This window comes from Ranitomeya variabilis, chromosome 6 (genome assembly GCF_051348905.1).
Source record: "Ranitomeya variabilis isolate aRanVar5 chromosome 6, aRanVar5.hap1, whole genome shotgun sequence".
Lineage (NCBI taxonomy): Eukaryota > Metazoa > Chordata > Amphibia > Anura > Dendrobatidae > Ranitomeya > Ranitomeya variabilis.
In genome coordinates, this window is record NC_135237.1 from 576,563,468 (window position 1) to 576,582,878 (window position 19,411).

At 47.4% G+C, this 19,411-nt stretch overlaps 1 protein-coding gene across 1 annotated transcript in view; it reads left to right on the forward strand.

Annotated features, from left to right (window-relative positions):
* Nucleotides 1-14,119: 14,119 nt before the first annotated feature.
* LOC143783345 (uncharacterized) overlaps nt 14,120-19,411 on the forward strand; it is a 72,334-nt gene continuing 67,042 nt past the window's right edge. Inside the window, exons 1-2 of the mRNA XM_077271749.1 lie at nt 14,120-14,748; nt 17,033-17,315. Of these exons, the coding sequence (XP_077127864.1) occupies nt 14,601-14,748; nt 17,033-17,315 (431 nt within the window). The 5' untranslated portion in view covers nt 14,120-14,600. The remainder of the gene's footprint in view (nt 14,749-17,032; nt 17,316-19,411) is intronic.

The following is a 19,411-nucleotide window of genomic DNA, read 5'->3' on the forward strand; positions in this document are numbered from 1 at the left end:
AAAAAAGTTTTTGCATCTCCACATTTTGAGACCTATAATTTTTCCATATTTTGGTCCACAGAGTCATGTGAGGTCTTGTTTTTTGCGGCACGAGTTGATGTTTTTATTGATAACATTTTCGGACATGTGACAGTTTTTGATCGCTTTTTATTCCGATTTTTGTGAGGCAGAATGACAAAAAAACAGCTATTCATGAATTTCTTTTGGGGGAGGCGTTTATACCGTTCCACGTTTGGTAAAATTGATAAAGCAGTTTTATTCTTTGTGTCAGTACGATTACAGCGATACCTCATTTATATCATTTTTTTATGTTTTGGCGCTTTTATACGACAATAACTATTTTATAGAATAAATAATTATTTTGGCATCGCTTTATTCTGAGGACTATAACTTTTTTATTTTGTCTTTGATGATGCTGTATGGTGGCTCGTTTATTGCAGGACAAGATGACGTTTTCAGCGGTACCATGTTTATTTATATCCGTCTTTTTGATCGCGTGTTATTCCACTTTTTGCTCGGCGATATGATAATAAAGCGCTGTTTTTTGCCTCGTTTTTTTTTTTTTCCTACGGTGTTCACTGAAGGGGTTAACTAGTGGGACAGTTTTATACGTTGGGTCGTTAACGGACGCGGTGATACTAAATATGTGTACTTTTATTGTTCGTTTTTTTTATTTAGATAAAGAAATGTATTTATGGGAATATTTTTTTTTTTCTTTATTTAGGAATTTTTTATTTTTTTTTTTACTTTGTCCCAGGGGAGGACATCACAGATCGCTGATCTGACAGTTTGCACAGCACTCTGTCAGATCAGCGATCTGACTTACAGTGCTGCAGGCTTACCAAGCGCTTGCTCTGAGCAGGCACTCGGTAAGCCACCTCCCTCCCTGCAGGACCCGGATGCCGCGGCCATTTTGGATCCGGGGACTGCAGGGAGAGGAGGTAAGAGACCCTCGCAGCAACGCAATCACATCGCATTGCTCCGGGGGTCTCAGGGAAGCCCGCAGGGAGCCCCCTCCCTGCGCGATGCTTCCCTGTACCGCCAGCACACCGCGATCATGTTTGATCGCGGTGTGCCGGGGGTTAATGTGCCGGGGGCGGTCCGTGACCGCTCCTGGCACATAGTGCCGGATGTCAGCTGCGATAGTCAACTGACACCCGGCCGCGATCGGCCGCGCTCCCCCCGTGAGTGCGGCCGATCGCGCTGGACGTACTATCCCGTTGGTGGTCATACGGGCCCACCCCACCTCGACGGGATAGTACATCCAATGTCAGAAAGGGGTTAAGGTTGCTGGCATGGTAGGTGTTGCTTAGTATCTTGCCAGTCTTATTGTTCTTAAGTTTTACTCGTCCCTTGGTTAAGGATTCCACAACTAAGTAGGGACCAACCCAGCGTGGTGCCATCTTTGAACCCACGTGATGAATATGACATTGATTCTTGATATAAACAATGGTGCCAGCGCCCAGCAGTGATTTCTTTGTTGCTCTTGTGTCGGCGATCAAAGGCACACTTTTGGTGTTCCTGAGCAGAATGGATGTTGGCACTTACAGTTGAGAGGATCCTGTTATGAATGGTAGTGAGTGTATTTAGCACATCAAGGTTGACATCATCTGAAAGAGACATGACATCCACAGTGTCATTTGCTGATGGATTGAGGTCAATAGGAAGCTTAGCCTTTCATCCATACATGACCTCAAATGGAGTGCACTTGGTTGAGGCATGCACAGATGTGTGAATGATAGGCAAACAAAACACCAGGGATGAACTGGTCCCAGTTGGTTCCTTGGTCATTGACAAGCTTGCACAGAGATTCTTTGAGTGTTCGATTGTCACGTTCCCGCTGGCCATTTGTTTGTGGGTGGTAGGCAGATGAAATGTGGTGATCTGTTTTAAAATGATCCATCAACTAGTCAGAGTGTCCATACAGCCTAAGCGGCAAATAATGTTGTACAAAAATTTTGCTACTGACATGGCACTCTTGTCTGGAACAGCTGTTGCTTCAGTCCACTTCGAGAAATGATCAGTGACAGCAACTATATATTTGTTGCCGTTTGATGTTTCCTGAAGAGGACCGATCATATCAATCCCAACTAAGCTCCATACTTTTCCAGGCACTGGTATACTGTTGAGTGGTGGAGCTTCTTTGCTGATTTTGGGACATGTGACAAAACATTTTGACAGGCTTTGACATGTTGGTAAACATCATTCTTCATTCCCTTCCAGTAATAACGGTCAGAAATTTTGGCAAATGTTTTATCTCTGCCAAAATGGCCACCAGAAGTTAGGTTGTCGTGACAGGCCTTCAGGATATTTGGCAGTCGGCTTTTAGTGAGAACCTCCTTTTTTCCATAGTAAATTATCCCTTTCTCTGCTCCATATGGCTTAGATGTTTGTCTAAACTGGGACTTGGCATTTGAACGTTTCTCTGGAGGTAGATCGTAGATCCACTGGGGGTACTTTTGTTCTGTTGCTGTTGCAGTGTAGAATCTCAAAAGCTGATCATATAGTTGGTCTTCCATTGTTGTCACAATTGGAAAACTTTTTTTTTTGTTGGAGGTGTTCCAAGTTCACTTTATATACCTTATCAGGATAGAATAGGAACTCACACTGGAGAACTTCAGGTGCATATCATAGAGAGCAGGGAGAAACATACATAACAAGTTACAACACATAACATTAACTATGCACTGATGGAACTGCACCATCTACTGTCAGTTCAATGTAATGCCTCCAACACATGCTGTACGTCTAGTCCACCCGTTCCCTTGCACTAGATTTGCTGCTGATTTTCAACAGGGAACAAATCAGCAGTCAATCCACATCAAAATCCGCATCCCAACGATGTGGATTTTTTTGTGCAGAAGCACAGCAGATTTCTCCATGTCACGTGGAAGAGGGAAATCTGCTGCAGACTGCATGAAAATCTGACAAAAGCCGCATGAAATGGTATATGGCTTGTGTATGTGCATCTATATATACTGTAGCACTACAGCAGCAAAAACACACTAATATTCTGCCCTAGAGGAGTATAGACCATGGGTATATTATACCTAGGCCAGATTATACTCCTCCGGGCCAGAATATACCCCTGCTGCTGTACATCAGATCTTTCACTGTTATGAGAACCATTGAATGATGTACTCAAGAATGGGGCCCCAGACATCGCACAGGGGCCCCAGACATCACACATCGCACAGGGGCCCCAGACATCGCACATCGCACAGGGGCCCCAGACATCACACAGGGGCCCTAGACATCTTAGGCTAGTTTCACATTTGCGCATGGCTCTTAGTGAAGCCCCGCCCACTGCCACGCCCGCCAGTTAAGCTCCGCCCAGGTACGCATGCGGCCGCATGAGGCCTGCGTACCCTATCTTTATCATTGGGTACGCAGGCCCTGCGGAGGTTTGCATTTGCGTCCGCATGCGTTGTTTTGACGATTCGGTGAACGCAAGAAAATCGAACTTGTTGCCTTCACCGCGGGTTGCAGCACCGTCAACAGAACGTGGGCGGAGCTTAACCGGCGGGGCACAGCAGTGGTCAAGGCTTCACTGAGAGCGTACGCATGCGCACGGCTGTACGCAAATGTGAAACTAGCCTTACAGGATTGAGTGATATACTCAAGAGCAGGGCCCCAGACATCGCAGTATGGGGCCTTGTGCTCTGCCTGGGGCCCCATGTGCTGCCTGAAGCTCCATGTGCTGCCTGGGACCTCGTGTGCTGCCTGAGGCCCTGTGCACTGCCTGGGGCCCCTGTGGGCTGCCTGGGGTCCTGTGCGCTGCCTGGGGCCCATGTGCGCTGCCTGGGTCCCCTGTGGGCTGCCTGGGGTCCTGTGCGCTGTTTGAGGCCCCGTGCACTGTTTGGGGCCCCGTGCACTTCCCGTGGCCCCAGTGCTCTTCCTGGGGCCCCTCTGTGCTGCCTGGAGCCCCTCTGTGCTGCCTGGGGCCCCTCTGTGCTGCCTGTTGCCCTGTGCTCTGCCTGGGGCCCCTCTGTGCTGCCTGGGGCCCTGTGTGCTGCCTTGGGCCCCTCTGTGCTGCCTGGGGCCCTGTGTGCTGCCTTGGGCCCCTGTGTGCTGCCTGGAGCCCTGTGGGCTGCCTGGGGCCCTGTGGGCTGCCTGGGGCCACTATGGACTGCCTGGGGTCCTGTGAAGTGCCTGGGGAACCGTGCGCTGTTTGGGGCTCCGTGCGCTGCCTGGGGCCCCTGTCTGCTGCCAGGGGCCCTGTGCGCTGCCTGGGGCCCCTGTGTGCTGCCAGTGGCCTTGTGCGCTGCCTAGAGCCCTGTGTTCTGCCTGGGGCCTTGTGCGCTGCCTGGGGCCCTATGCGCTGCCTGGGGCCCTGTACTCTGCCTTGGGCCCTGTGCGCTGCCTGGGGCCCCTGTGTGCTGCCAGGGGCCCTGTGCGCTGCCTAGAGCCCTGTGTTCTGCCTGGGGCCTTGTGCGCTACCTGGGGCCCTATGCGCTGCCTGGGGCCCTGTACTCTGCCTTGGGCCCTGTGCGCTGCCTGGGCCCCGTTTGCTGCCTGGGGCCCTGTACCCTGCCTTGGGCCCTGTGCGCTGCCCGGGGCCCCGTTTGCTGCCTGGGGCCCTGTGTTCTGCCTTGGGCCCTGTGCGCTGCCTGGGCCCCGTTTGCTGCCTGGGGCTCCGTTATTGATTATATCACTCAATGGTTCTCAAAAGGCTGAAAAATCTGATCTCCAGCAGCTGGGGTATATTCTGACCTGGAGGGGTATAATCTGGATAATCTGGAATACTCCAATTTGTACCCCGGGGTATAGTTTGGGCTAGGCCAGAATATACCCGGGGTATTTAGCAAAGTTTGGAATTTTTATTCACTACTTAAATAAAAAATAATCTACACATGTTTGGTGTCTATGAACTCGTAGTGACCTGGAGAATCATAATATCAGCTCAGTTTTAGCATTCAGTGAACCTAGCAAAAAAGCCAAACAAAAAAACAAGTGTGGGATTGCACTTTTTTTGCAATTTCACTGCACTTGGATTTTTTTTCCCGCTTTCCAGTACATGACATGGTAAAACCAATGATGTCGTTCAAAAGTACAACTCGTCCCGTAAAAAATAAGCCCTCACATGGCCATATTGATGGAAAAATAAAAAAGTTATGGCTCTGGGAAGGAGGGGAGCGAAAAACAAAAATGCAGCGCCCCAGAGTCCTGGTCTTTGCAGTACTGTGGCTCCGCCGCTAAGGGGGGCTATGGTACGTCTGATGGCACTGAAGGAGTTCACCTGACCAGGTATCACAGACACCAATACACTTCACAGTCTGGCCTCCAGGGGGAGCTAAGGGTTCTATACATTAGGCCACTCCCCACATACTGGTAAAACTGGGGGTTAGGCAGGAAGTTAGGGAGAACGCTGACTGGGTTGGAACCAGGCAACACCTTGTGGCAGAGGGTGTTGTAGGGGAAGATTCGGAGGGGTCCCTGTCAGGGGTGGGATCCTGACAGAGGCCTAGCGAACAGAGAGAACGTTACGGGACCGCGCCTGCACGATATAGCGGCGGTACCCCAAGAAAGGACAAGAAGCGAGGTTTATTGTGCTGAGTGAGAAACGAGATCAACGCAACAAGGAGAATACCAGTAGGAGTCGTGCTGTAAGACGAGGCAACATCCTACTGAGGCGCGTAGCCGGAACGCCGAGGAAGTATAGAGCTCCAAGCCAAACTTCAAACCTACGGCAGGACAGTCAGTTATAGGCGGGCTGTCTCACCCAGACCCAGGAAGACACAGGGAGGTAACAACAGGAGTGGGGCGACGCTGGAGTCCCGGAAGAGCTCCGAGCCTACCCGTCATACGGGTGCGTCCTAACAGTAAGATCAGGGGGACGTAGAGGGAGAACATCAGAATCGAGTTGTGAGGGAACATGAGAAACAGACACAACAGTTGTGGGGACTATCCCGTAAGCACAGCAGGGGAGGACCACAACACAAGCGCAGGAAGGTAGGCACAGATTTCCACCTGTAAAGGGAACTCTGGAGGTGCCATCGGACCGACCGGACTTGCGCAGCCCGGTTAACCGGATTCCGGATTGAGGACTCAGAAGCCTTCAGTAAAGAGGTAAAGAGACTGCAACCTGGTGTCCTCGTTATTGACCGCGACCGGCACTACACCGCACCATAACATCAGCACCATCATACCACCACCTTTCATTGTGCGCCCCTCAGCAGGGTCACGGACCGGGTCTAGCCACCGTTACAACCCCAGAGCAGAGACTCAGAGGCCCGGTACCGGGTATCCCTCGGCCCTGCGGCAGTGGGGGCGCTACAAAAACACAAAAACGGAAAATCCCAAGGTCATGAAGGGGTTAAAGGAAACTTGTGAAAGAACCCGTGGTTGTATTTTATAGAACCCAGACGAGATTAGATCTATTTTTGTGATACAATTGGTATTTATATAGTGAACTGATGTGAAGTTAGTAGAAAAGCCCGGAGGATGCGAATAGTGTTCTCCTATGTACCTCGTAAAATGCCCCTAATTTATCAGAAAAGGGGAAAAATGTGAGAGAACAGATTCCATGTTGTGTCTGGGGTCTCCATTTTGTCTTCTAACTCCTGAGTCATGGTGATTAATAACACTTCTGAGCGGATGTTTCATATTTCTGTTCACGTCCCTGAAGGTCCTATGGGCTACATATTTTGGAGGGAAATTTTCCTTTGTCTTTGAAACTATTTAAAGGGAACCTGTCACCCCCAAAATGGAAGGTGAGCTAAGCCCACCGGCATCAGGGGCTTATCTCCAGCATTCTGTAATGCATTCTGTAATGCTGTAGATAAGCCCCCAATGTATCCTGAAAGAGGAGAAAAAGAGGATAGATTATACTCACCCAGGGGCGGTCCGGGGCCTCCCATCTTCATAGGATGACGTCCTCTTCTTGTCTTCACGCTGCGGCTCTGTGTTTATGTTAAGGTGTTTGAAACGGGTTTGATTGAGTCCCAGGAGACCAGAGAATGTTACACATGGCTACTTCGAAAAAAGTTGACAAACTCTACCAGTGACTGAATTATATAGCCATCCACTAACGGAATTAGTCTAAGTGCACACGTCGCAGAATTGCCGCGGAAATTGCCGTGGAAATTCTGCAGCTCCTGCTGCGGGTATATCACATGCATATTCCTGCTAAAAACTAGCGTTTTGCAAGCGTAATTATCTTGCAGAATCCTAGTGTTTTCCAAGCGATCTGTAGCATCGCTTGGAAAACTGATTGACAGGTTGGTCACACAAACAGAGTGTTTGACAAGTGTGACCAACTTTTTACTATTGATGCTGCCTATGCAACATCAATAGTAAAAGATATAATGTTAAAAATAATAAGTTAAAAAAAATTAAAAAAATGGTTATACTCACCTTCCGAAGGCAGCCGATCTCAGCGGCTTCTCTTCCTATAGCTGCTTTGTGTGCAGGAACTGTGATGACGTCATGGTCACGTGACCACGACGTCATCGCAGGTCCTTCACACAAAGCATCCATGAGAACGGAAGAGAGAGCATGCACCGCAGAGAGGCGGGAAGACTCTGGGGGCCATCAGAAGGTGAGTATATCACTATTTTTTATTTTAATTCTTTTTTTTTTACCACTTATATGGTGCCCAGTCCGTGGAGGAGAGTCTCCTCTTCTCCACCCTTGGTACCTACCGCACATGATCTGCTTACTTCCCGCATGGTGGGCACAGCCCCGTGCGGGAAGTAAGCAGATCGATGCATTCCTAGGTGTGTGGAATCCCCGCGATTCCGCAAATTTAATGAACATGCTGCATTTTTTTCTGGAATGCGATTCCGCTCAGGAAAACAACGCAGCATGTGCACAAAAAATGCGGATTGCATTGTATTAAATAGGATGCTTAATGTGAGTGTTTTTTTCGCGGTTTTATAGCGTTTTTATAGCGAAAAACCATGGAAAAAAACGCGATAAATCTGCTATGTGTGCACACAGCCTTATAACTCTATACAATGACTAGAAAAAAGTAATTCAATCCAGGGCCTCAAAGGTAATGTCTTGTCTGATTCGGATTGTCTGATTTGGCCTCCATGACAGCTTCCTCTGCCCACGATTTCTCAGGGTGCTTTCACATTGCGTTTCTGCACCCATTCAGTGGCCCCGTCTGGGTTTATGTCAGAGCCCCCTGCAAAACGGGATTTGGACATGTGGGCCGACAAGGCCATAGACTATAATGGTGCCGGGAGAGTGAGCGTGCATCATTTTCGTGAGTGTACACCTTCAGGAGATGGACGCCCAGATGCAGTCTAGTACATCCGAGTGCCCACCTCCAGTAGGCGATCACTCCCGAAAATGGTGCATGTCAGACAGCACGTTCCTTCTCCCGGCACCATTATAGTCCATGGCCCAGTCTCGCACTTATGCCTTAATCCCATTTTGCGGGGGGATCAGACGTAAACCTTGACGGAGCCAGTGAACGGGAGCAGAAACGCAATGTGAACGCATCCTAAAAAAATACTGTGCATGGGCCATCTTCTAAAACATCAGGGTCACACGAAAAAATACCCCAGTAATTATAGCACCGAGAGGCGTTCCCAAAAATCAAAGTGCTAAAAATGAGTGTGGCGCAAAGTCCTAACAATAATAATAATAATAATAGTGCGCTGAATAATAGTGACCTAAACATATAAAGCTGAAGTCCTGTCGCCTGCAGGCGAGCGGCCGGGTCAAGGCCGGGGAATGTGCCGCGATGGCCGCACGGCTGCTTTCATGATAATTGCAGCACTTGGAGCCTCTGTTTTGTGTTTGCCTTTCTGCTCTACTAGTCCTGTCCGGTGGGATGCCATCATGTGTCTCCTCCGGGACCATCATCTTACCTGATAGAAGCATCATGGCCACATGGAACGGTGCTGGACCCAGCTAGGAACGGAGGGGGCCCCAAAGTCACATATGACCCAACATGAAACCCAAATGTCTACGGGACCCCAGAGAAGTCACTGACATCCCCCTAATCGCCGCTCGGGGGCTTCTGAAGCCGCTCAGACACTAGATTCTGACAGATGTCAATCATCATAAAAGGATGACGAGACGCTGATGGCGGGTCGTGACCTCCCAGGGAGACGCTGCCTGCGGGGTCCACTCACTGCTGTTAGCTGTAAACACATTCGCTTGGTCAGGGAACTCACTATAAGGGCAGATATGGGGGGACGGGAGCGTAATAAGGTATAAATGTCCAGCTCTGAGGCCGCGCCGGTCACACCGACTGCAGCATCACGTGAGTACTGGCCTGTACGAGGGAACGTGGTCATTCATGGTCTCTATCTAGTATATGGGCACAGGCGAGCTAGTATCCTCTGTTATCAGTCACTCTAGACTGGGGACATGATATCATTAGACCAGATGCATGCAGACTATTGCTCCCTGTTATCAGCCGGAGGGGCTGACTGTAAGATGGGGTCACAGGCCGAGCACATTGTAGGGTTCAGACTTTTCTCTCATTAGTTTCCTGCTGTTTTCAGTCCATAAATCTGATGTAACAGCAACAAAGATGAAATCTCCGTACAGGGGCGGACACTGACAGCTTGGGGCCCCTGTGATCAGTGCGCTCCCCCAGGGGTGGACACTGACAGCTGGGGGCCCTGTGATCAGTGCGCTCCCCAGGGGTGGACACTGACAGCTGGGGGCCCTGTGATCAGTGTGCTCCCCCAGGGGTGGACACTGACAGCTGGGGGCCCTGTGATCAGTGCGCTCCCCCAGGGGTGGACACTGACAGCTGGGGGCCCTGTGATCAGTGCGCTCCCCAGGGGTGGACACTGACAGCTGGGGGCCCTGTGATCAGTGTGCTCCCCCAGGGGTGGACACTGACAGCTGGGGGCCCTGTGATCAGTGCGCTCCCCAGGGGTGGACACTGACAGCTGGGGGCCCTGTGATCAGTGCGCTCCCCCAGGGGTGGACACTGACAGCTGGGGGCCCTGTGATCAGTGCGCTCCCCCAGGGGTGGACACTGACAGCTGGGGGCCCTGTGATCAGTGCGCTCCCCCAGGGGCGGACACTGACAGCTGGGGGCCCTGTGATCAGTGCGCTCCCCCAGGGGTGGACACTGACAGCTGGGGGCCCTGTGATCAGTGCGCTCCCCAGGGGTGGACACTGACAGCTGGGGGCCCTGTGATCAGTGCGCTCCCCCAGGGGTGGACACTGACAGCTGGGGGCCCTGTGATCAGTGCGCTCCCCCAGGGGTGGACACTGACAGCTGGGGGCCCTGTGATCAGTGCGCTCCCCCAGGGGTGGACACTGACAGCTGGGGGCCCCTGTGATCAGTGCGCTCCCCCAGGGGTGGACACTGACAGCTGGGGGCCCTGTGATCAGTGCGCTCCCCCAGGGGTGGACACTGACAGCTGGGGGCCCTGTGATCAGTGCGCTCCCCCAGGGGTGGACACTGACAGCTGGGGGCCCCTGTGATCAGTGCGCTCCCCCAGGGGTGGACACTGACAGCTGGGGGCCCTGTGATCAGTGCGCTCCCCCAGGGGTGGACACTGACAGCTGGGGGCCCTGTGATCAGTGCGCTCCCCCAGGGGTGGACACTGACAGCTTGGGGCCCCTGTGATCGCTGCGCTCCCCCAGGGGTGGACACTGACAGCTTGGGGCCCCTGTGATCGCTGCGCTCCCCCAGGGGTGGACACTGACAGCTTGGGGCCCCTGTGATTTTTCAACTTGCCTGCTACTAGAGCAGAGATAATAGGAGACAGCAGAGATAATAGGAGACAGCAGAGATAATAGAGGACAGCAGAGATAAGAGGGGACAGCAGAGAGAAGAGAGGACAGTAAAGATAATGGAAAACAGCAAAGCAGGGGCATAAACTGACAGCTTGGGGGTCCCTGTGCAAGAAATGTGTCTGGGTCGTTTCCCTTTTATTATATTATATAGTTAAGATTCAGAATATACATTATTTTTTGTCCATGAAAAAGAGAAGAAGTGGCACTCACCCAAGGTCTGCTGAAGATTAATGTCCTTTTATTCAAGTTCACAACATTGCGGACATAACAAGGAGAGGCGGCTGGTCTAACGAGGGATGCAGGGAGTGAGGACGGACGACGGCCGTTTCGCGCTTGTGCGCTTCCACGGGTTGGATGGGTTGTTGTTGTTTCAGACATCTGGGGAGAATTTCATGTCAATAGCAGCTTTACAAATAGATTTACTTAGAAAGCTGGCGATGTGTTGAATCCCTATTTCACCCGCTGCATGTACTGCTTGTGTTTATTATATTACGTTCCATAGTCTCCTGTCAATATGTATATTACCGACCCTTATTACTTAGTGCCCTCTCTTGTCATGTACAGTACTGCCCCTTACATATCGGATTCTCTTGTCATCTCTGTTATTTATAGCGCCCTTTTCTTTATTTTATAGCATCCTCTCTTGTTACATATATAATGAAATGACTGTAAAACATATATGCTATGCATAACAACAAAGGATGTATAGGATTGTAAAGGATTCTACATAATAAGGGCAGGTGTTATAAATAATAAGTGGAAACTATGTAATAAAGGACAGTGCTATATATAACAAGAAAGTACACAGCGCTGTAAATAACGAGAGTATACTATATACTAAGGGACGTAAAAATATATATAACAAGGAATTATACTATATACTAAGGGACAGCACTATATTTATCAAGGAATTACATTATATATTAAGGGACGGCACTATATATATCAAGAAAGTACACTATAAACAAAGGGACAGCTCTATATATAGCAAGGAAGTACACTATATACAGTTTAAACCAGAAGTTTCCATACACTATATAAAGATACACATCTTTATGTTTTTCTCAATGTCTGACATGAAATCAGAATAAACCTTTCCCGTTTAGGACAATTGGGATTACAATAATTATTAATATTTGCCAAATGCCAGAATAATGAGAGAGAGAGAGAATGTTTTAAGACATTTTTATTACTTACGGCAAAGTCAGAAGTTTCCATCCATTTCATTAGTATTTGGTCGCATTGCCCTCACACTGAATGACTTGGGTCAGACGTTTGGGATCTCCTTCCACAAGCTTCTCACAATAGTTGGTCGGAATTTGGGTCCACTCCTCCTGACAACACTGGTGTAACTGATCCAGGTCGGTAGGTCCCTTGTTCGCATCGGCCTTTTCAGCTTTGCCCATAAATTTTCCATAGGATTGAGAGCAGGGCTTAGTGATGGCCGCTCCAGAACATTGACTTTGTTATCCTGAAGCCACTTTGTTATCATTTTGGCAGTATGCTTCTGCTCATTGTCCATTTGGAAGATCCATTCCCTCCCAAGCTTTAACTTCGTAGCTGAAGTCTTGAGATGTTTCTTCAGTATTGCCACATAATCTTCTTTACTCATGATGTCATCTACTTTGTGAAGTGCACCAGTCCCTCATGCAGCAAAACAACCCCACAACATGATGCTGCCACCACCGTGTTTCACAGGTCGGATGGTGTTCGGAAGGCTTCCAAGCTTCTCCCTTTTTCCTCCAAACGTAACATCCATTATGCCCAAAAAGTTCAATTATAGTTTCATCAGACCACAGGACGTCTCCAAAAATGAAGGTCTTTGTTCCTGTGTGCATTTGCAAACATTAATCTGGCTTTTGATGTAAATGGCTTCTTCCTGGCAGAGTGGCTTTTCAGTTCATGTTGATACAGTGCTCGTTTCACTGTGGATACTGACACAATCTTACCAGCTTCCGCCATCGTCTTCACAAGGTCTTTTGCGTTTGTCCTTGGTTTGATATGCACATGTCGGACCGAAGCACGTTGATCTCTGGGACACAGAACCCGTCTCCTTCCTGAGCAGTATGATGGCTGGACATTCCCATCTTGTTTGTACTTGCGTATAATTGTTTGTAGAGATGAATGACTCACCTTCAGGCAACTTGACATTGTACTCAAGGGTCAGCCAGACTTGTGCAAGTCCACAATCCTCTTCCAGATATTTTGGATGATTTCTTGAGACTTTCCCATGATGCTACACAAAGACGCAGTGTGTTTCAGGTGTGCATTAAAATACATCCACAGGTGAGTCTCTAATTAACTCAGAAGCTTCCAAACACATGACATCATCATATGGGCAGTCCAGAATTGTTTAAAGGCACAGGAATTTTAGAGTATGTAAACTTTTGACTTTGCCGTAAGTAATAAAAATGCCTTAAAACATTTTCTCTCTCTCATTATTCTGGCATTTGGCAAATATTAATAATTCTGGTAATCCTAACTGACCTAAAACGGGAAAGGTTTATTCTGATTTCATGTCAGATATTGAGAAAAACCTGCAGATGTGTCTTTATACAGTATATAGAGTATTGAAACTTCTGATATGAACTGTACTATGGGATGGCGCTATAAATAATAAGAAAGCACACTATAAGCTAAGGGACAGCACTATCCTGCCCCATATGATCTCTTCATCCTGCCCCATATGATCTCCGAGCAACAAGAGATGAGTATGTGATTTTTTTTATTTTAATCACAGCAGATGGGGCATAATCTATGGAGCATTTTATGGGGCATAATCTATGGAGCATTTTATGGGGCATAATCTATGGAGCATTTTATGGGGCATAATCTATGGAGCATTTTATGGGGCATAATCTATGGAGCATTTTATGGGGCATAATCTATGGAGCATTTTATGGGGCATAATCTATGGAGCATTTTATGGGGCATAATCTATGGAGCATTTTATGGGGCATAATCTATGGAGCATTTTATGGGGCATAATCTATGGAGCATTTTATGGGGCATAATCTATGGAGCATTTTATGGGGCATAATCTATGGAGCATTTTATGGGGCATAATCTATGGAGCATCTTATGGGGCATAATCTATGGAGCATCTTATGGGGCCCATCATAAACTTTATGGAGCATTATATGGGGCATATTTTATTATGGAGCATCTTATGGGGCCCATTATGAAGCATTATATCGGGTATATTTTATATGGGGCTCCTGGTTCAATATGGATATTCAAAAACACTTAACCTACTGATGTCTCAATTAATTTTACTTTTATTGGTATCTATTTTCATTTTTGAAATTTACCAGTAGCTGCTGCATTTCCCTCCCTAGGCTTATACTCAAGTCAATAAGTTTTCACAGGTTTTTGGGGCAAAATTAGGGGTCTCGGGTTATACTCGAGTATATACGGTATATCATGCGCAGTGTTTGGCTAAACTAACTAGTGTCAGTGCAGAACGGACAGTTATAAAGCCTAGCAATGCTCCTGCTCCGGCTCCGGCTCCGGCTCCTGCTGCGGCTTCGGCGTTGCTATGCCTTATAACTGCGATCAGACTGCAGAAAGTGAAACTCCCATAGCGGGACTAAGTAAAAAGGTGTAAAAAAAAAAAGTTAAAAAGAAGTTGTAAAAATATATTTTTTTAAATCACAGAATAATAAAGACAAAAATTAAAATATATTGTAGCCATAAATAGAAATTTTTATGAAACAAAAAAAAATACTTACATTTAGTATCACTGCGTCCGGAACGACCCACCCTATAAAAGCGTCACACTAGTTAACCCCTTCAGGGACATTACAGTGGTCACATATTCCAAGAATCACTTATCAGACAAGTGAAATCTGCCCAGGTTGTGATCAAGATCAGCAAAATAAATGATTTACAAAGCTTCTCTTCTATGGATATTTTGTAATTATTTTTTCCATCTCTGTTCCTCTTGTTTCCTCAGGATGGATCTTCTGTCGTCTCTGATTCTGCTGGGATCCATGGTTCTGACTCTGGGATGTGATCCTGAACCTAGAGGTGAGATCCTGTCCACACCGCAGACTGCAGGGCGGTCATATATCTGTACCATAGAGCAGTAATATACACACAGGGTGGTTATATCATGGGCAGAGGGGTCAGAGGTTCTGCAGCTGCTGCTACTGAGATCTCCATCACATGCACCAACTATGGATAAACTTTGTAATAAAATGGCAATTCTACATCCTTAGTATTTGGTAGCTTTGAAGTAGTTGTCCCCTGTATGACACTGTTACGCTGATACAATATCATTTACTCCTTTGGTTTTTGGAAGAATGTAGAGCAGCAGAAGGCACCATGTCGTCCTGGATCCAACACCTCCACCTTTATCATCCACTTCTCAGTCTATATTCCTTGTTGTGACGATAATGTATAATATGATTTTTTGTTTTCCTTGATCTCACACACGCTGTGGGCTAGTCCAACCCCCCTCTCTTTGCTTCTGCTGCTGTGTGTGTGAATCCCAAACCTCTCATTCCCTCCCACCAAAAGAATGTTTATTGCCCCTGTAGCTGCCGTAGACAATTCTCCCATCTAGTACCAGCTAAAACTGGTACAGTCTCTCTCAAAAGACATGAGGTTCTTTGTTCTATTATAGTAAAATATTGGGCCACCGATTTGGGCTAGAAAAATAAGGAGTACATATTGCGAATTTCCATCAGTAGATCTGTCAACCACTGTAAGTGCTAGCAGCTAAACACAATGCGTACAAAGTGCGGATTTCTCCTGAACTATGTTGAACAACTAGTACGAATTGGTATCATTAGAAAGCTAATTTCAAAATAAGATGAGTGAGGTGTGTGCTGTTATTCTGCTAGATTCGCAAGCCAAGTTATGAGAATTATAGGTATTGCTGCTAAAATCTGTAACTTTGAGGAGAGGGGAGGGTACAATAAACCAGCCCCTTTAGTGATGTCACAAGCCTGCAAGTATAAGGCTGTGTGCACACGATGCGGATTTACTGCAGATCCGCAACAGATTTTTCCACGCAGAAACGCTGCAGTTCCGCACTGTGATTTACAGTTCAATGTAAATCATTTGGGAAAAAACAGCTGTGCTAATAGTGTGGAAAAATCCACGTGAAAACCACTGCGGAACAAAAAAAGTAGCATGCTTTTTCTTTTGTGCAGAACTGCAGCGTTTCTGACCCCCTCCATAATAGAAATCCGCAGGGGTAAAAACCGCAGAAAATCCACACAAAATCCGCATCAATTCCACATCAAAACCGCACAAAATCCGCGGCAAATCCGCGGCAAATCCGCACCTGCAGTTTCTGCCAGGACATGCGGATTTTGTGCAGAAAATTCTGCACCCCAATCCACAACGTGTGCACATAGCCTAAGGCATGGCACTCAACCCAACTTTCATTCTTGCCTGGGACTTCACACTGTCCAGACTCCCTGATAAACTGGGATATTTGCCTCTGCCCACCAGCATGGTTAGCTGAAATGATCTGAGCACATGTGAGTGTTACTTTCTGTTTTAATTCCTGTTTTTCTATAATTGCTGTACATACTTTAAATTGTCTCATATTGTAAAATCTTGATATACCTTTTATAAACACTGCCTAATCTTTTTATGGAGTAAATGTTATAATATTTACTAGCTTCGTTCCCTTGCTCTAAAACGAACCCTAAGTCTCCTGAAGTTAATTACACTACTAATTTGGGTTGGCTCTGAACCCCTCTGTGGAGAAATCTGAGCTGGTGGCAGCGACGTGTGTTCTGGGCTAGGTGGGTGAGCTGGCAGCGATGAGACTGGGTTATATAAGCTATTGTCTGGCTGCAGCCTGAGTATTTATAATTCCCTTGCTGCAGCGTGCCCGCTAGCCAGTCCACAGTGAAGCAGCCCATCCGGCGACCAATTATCCAAGGTGTAGTTCCCTGGCTGACCTGAGGGTAAGGGGGCGCCAGAGAGCTGCAAGTTCCGAAGCGGAACTGGAAAGCAGGATATACATAAATCCCTGCAGTTTGTGTTATGTTGTAGCAGCAGTGGGATAACTAAAATAAGCCCCTGCGGTAAATTGGTAGGTCAATAGCCTTGTTTGTGTTTTCATCACATTGTAGCAGTGGTGGGATAACTAAGATAAGCCCCCTGCACATGTGATAGCCGTGTGCTGGCCAAAGGTCACCCCCGATTTGTGACATATTGGTGGAAGCACGGTGGGATTCGTGACACTTGTCCTTCTGACTTTTCTGGGTTTGAATAAGTGGTGGGACTATGTTCTATGGACTCACATAAAAGTTCCATATAATGAAACAATTTTCTGGTTTTATTTCCTCAGGCCTCAATATAGCAAGAAATGGAATAGCCTCTCAAGTGTCTGTTCAACAACCTCGAAAAATGGGAAATGCCAAGAATGCCATCGATGGTATCAAAGATGTCCATTACGACAACGGCTCCTGCATTCTCACCACGAAGAAATATAATCCCTGGTGGAAGGTGGACCTGATACAGACCTACAAGATATGGAATGTTGTCCTGACAAATAGGATGGACTGTTGTCCGGAGCGACTGATGGGGGCCGAGGTCCGAATCGGGAAATCCCCCAACAACAACAACCCGGTGTAAGTTCATATCTGCTGCCAATAATTTACTGTCTCCTGACTTTGCCATCAAACATCCACAATTGCCATCTTGCCCTTCCCCATTGTTTCGTTTCTCCTTAAACCTCATCTTGTATTTTTATATACAGTTCTTTCTCGTTTTCCTCTAGATTGTCCCTTCTCATGTATCTCCAGAACATTTCTAGAATGTTTGTGCACACTCTTCCGTCTTGGTTCCTCTACATTGTTCTTTCTTTGTTGCAGTTTCTTGTCTTTTTTATATATAGATCTTGATTATTTTACATGAGAATTAATAGGCAAAGATTGGTGTTTCTAAGTGATCTTGAGTTCGCATGACGGATCAATCTGCACTTCACAGAGTGCACCATGAACAGACAATGGTCAAGCAGGACATCAAGCATCGGCCATGTGAGAGTCTCAGGGGTGAATTTACAGGAGGTCAGATTCATGATAACTTCATAGGAAATATATGTAAGAGATGAGCAGAGAAACTCGGCCGAAGATATTGTCTGGGACAGAAACCTACTGAACGGTTTATCAGTTAGCCCAGTGCAGTGGAGGAACAGTAAAGGTCAGAGATGATAATGTCTGTAAAACGCTGTCGAATATGATGGCGCTATATAAGAAAAGCGTAATAAATAAATAAATTCAAGATGGGAATCTCAAGCCAACCCTTTTGGTGGGGGATGCAGTATATTATATGCGATATGGGGCTTAGAGTTAGCTCAGATGTAGTCATTGTAGATTTTTCTGAGTTATTAGTAAAATGTATTGGAGAGATAAAATGGTGGGACTTGTAGGATGTAGACTACCTTAAGGACAATTGATGAGTTGAACATTAGCCATGCCACTAAGGAGGGAGCCCAGGAGCTCAGTATGCCTGGTATGGAGGCCAGTAGAGCTTTATAGATCAGGATATGAACTGAAGTTTTTCGGTTTGTGTAGAAATGTTGATACTCAGAAACTTGATAGAATCGAAGTGCCGCGGAAGGAGAAGTTTCTCTCTAGGTGTTGTAAGTCGCGATAAAAGGGTAATGTTGAGCGCCTGAGACTTAGTTTGGTTCATTTCTAAATGATCTCTCTGAATGCAAATAATGTATGGAAGATTGCAAAGAACACTGTTCCTCTGAGATGGAGGCATCTGGCGGGGGATGAGGTATTCGGTCATTGGGGCCTGTCTCTATTGCAGAGAACACTGATCCTCTGAGATGGAGGGCATCTGGTGGAGGATGAGGTATTCAGTCATTGGGGCCTGTCTCTATTGCAGAGAACAATGTTCCTCTGAGATGGAGGGCATCTGGCGGAGGATGAGGTATTCAGTCATTGGGGCCTGTCTCTATTGTAGAGAACACTGTTCCTCTGAGATGGAGGCATCTGGTGGGGGATGAAGTATTCAGTCATTGGGGCCTGTCTCTATTGGAGAGAACGCTGTTCCTCTGAGATGGAGGGCATCTGGCGGGGGATGAGGTATTCAGTCATTGGGGCCTGTCTGTATTGCAGAGAACGCTGTTCCTCTGAGATGGAGGGCATCTGACGGGGGATGAGGTATTCAGTCATTGGGGCCTGTCTCTATTGCAGAGAACACTGTTCCTCTGAGATGGAGGGCATCTGGCGGGGGATGAGGTATTCAGTCATTGGGGCCTGTCTCTATTGCAGAGAACGCTGTTCCTCTGAGGTGGAGGGCATCTGGCGGGGGATGAGGTATTCAGTCATTGGGGCCTGTCTCTATTGCAGAGAACACTGATCCTCTGAGGTGGAGGGCATCTGGCGGGGGATGAGGTATTCAGTCATTGGGGCCTGTCTCTATTGCAGAGAACGCTGTTCCTCTGAGATGGAGGCATCTGGCGGGGGATGAGGTATTCAGTCATTGGGGCCTGTCTCTATTGCAGAGAACACTGATCCTCTGAGATGGAGGCATCAGGCAGGGGATGAGGTATTCAGTCATTGGAGCCTGTCTCTATTGCAGAGAACGCTGATCCTCTGAAGTGGAGGGCATCTGGCGGGGGATGAGGTATTCAGTCATTGGGGCCTGTCTCTATTGCAGAGAATGCTGTTCCTCTGAGATGGAGGCATCTGATGGGGGATGAGGTATTCGG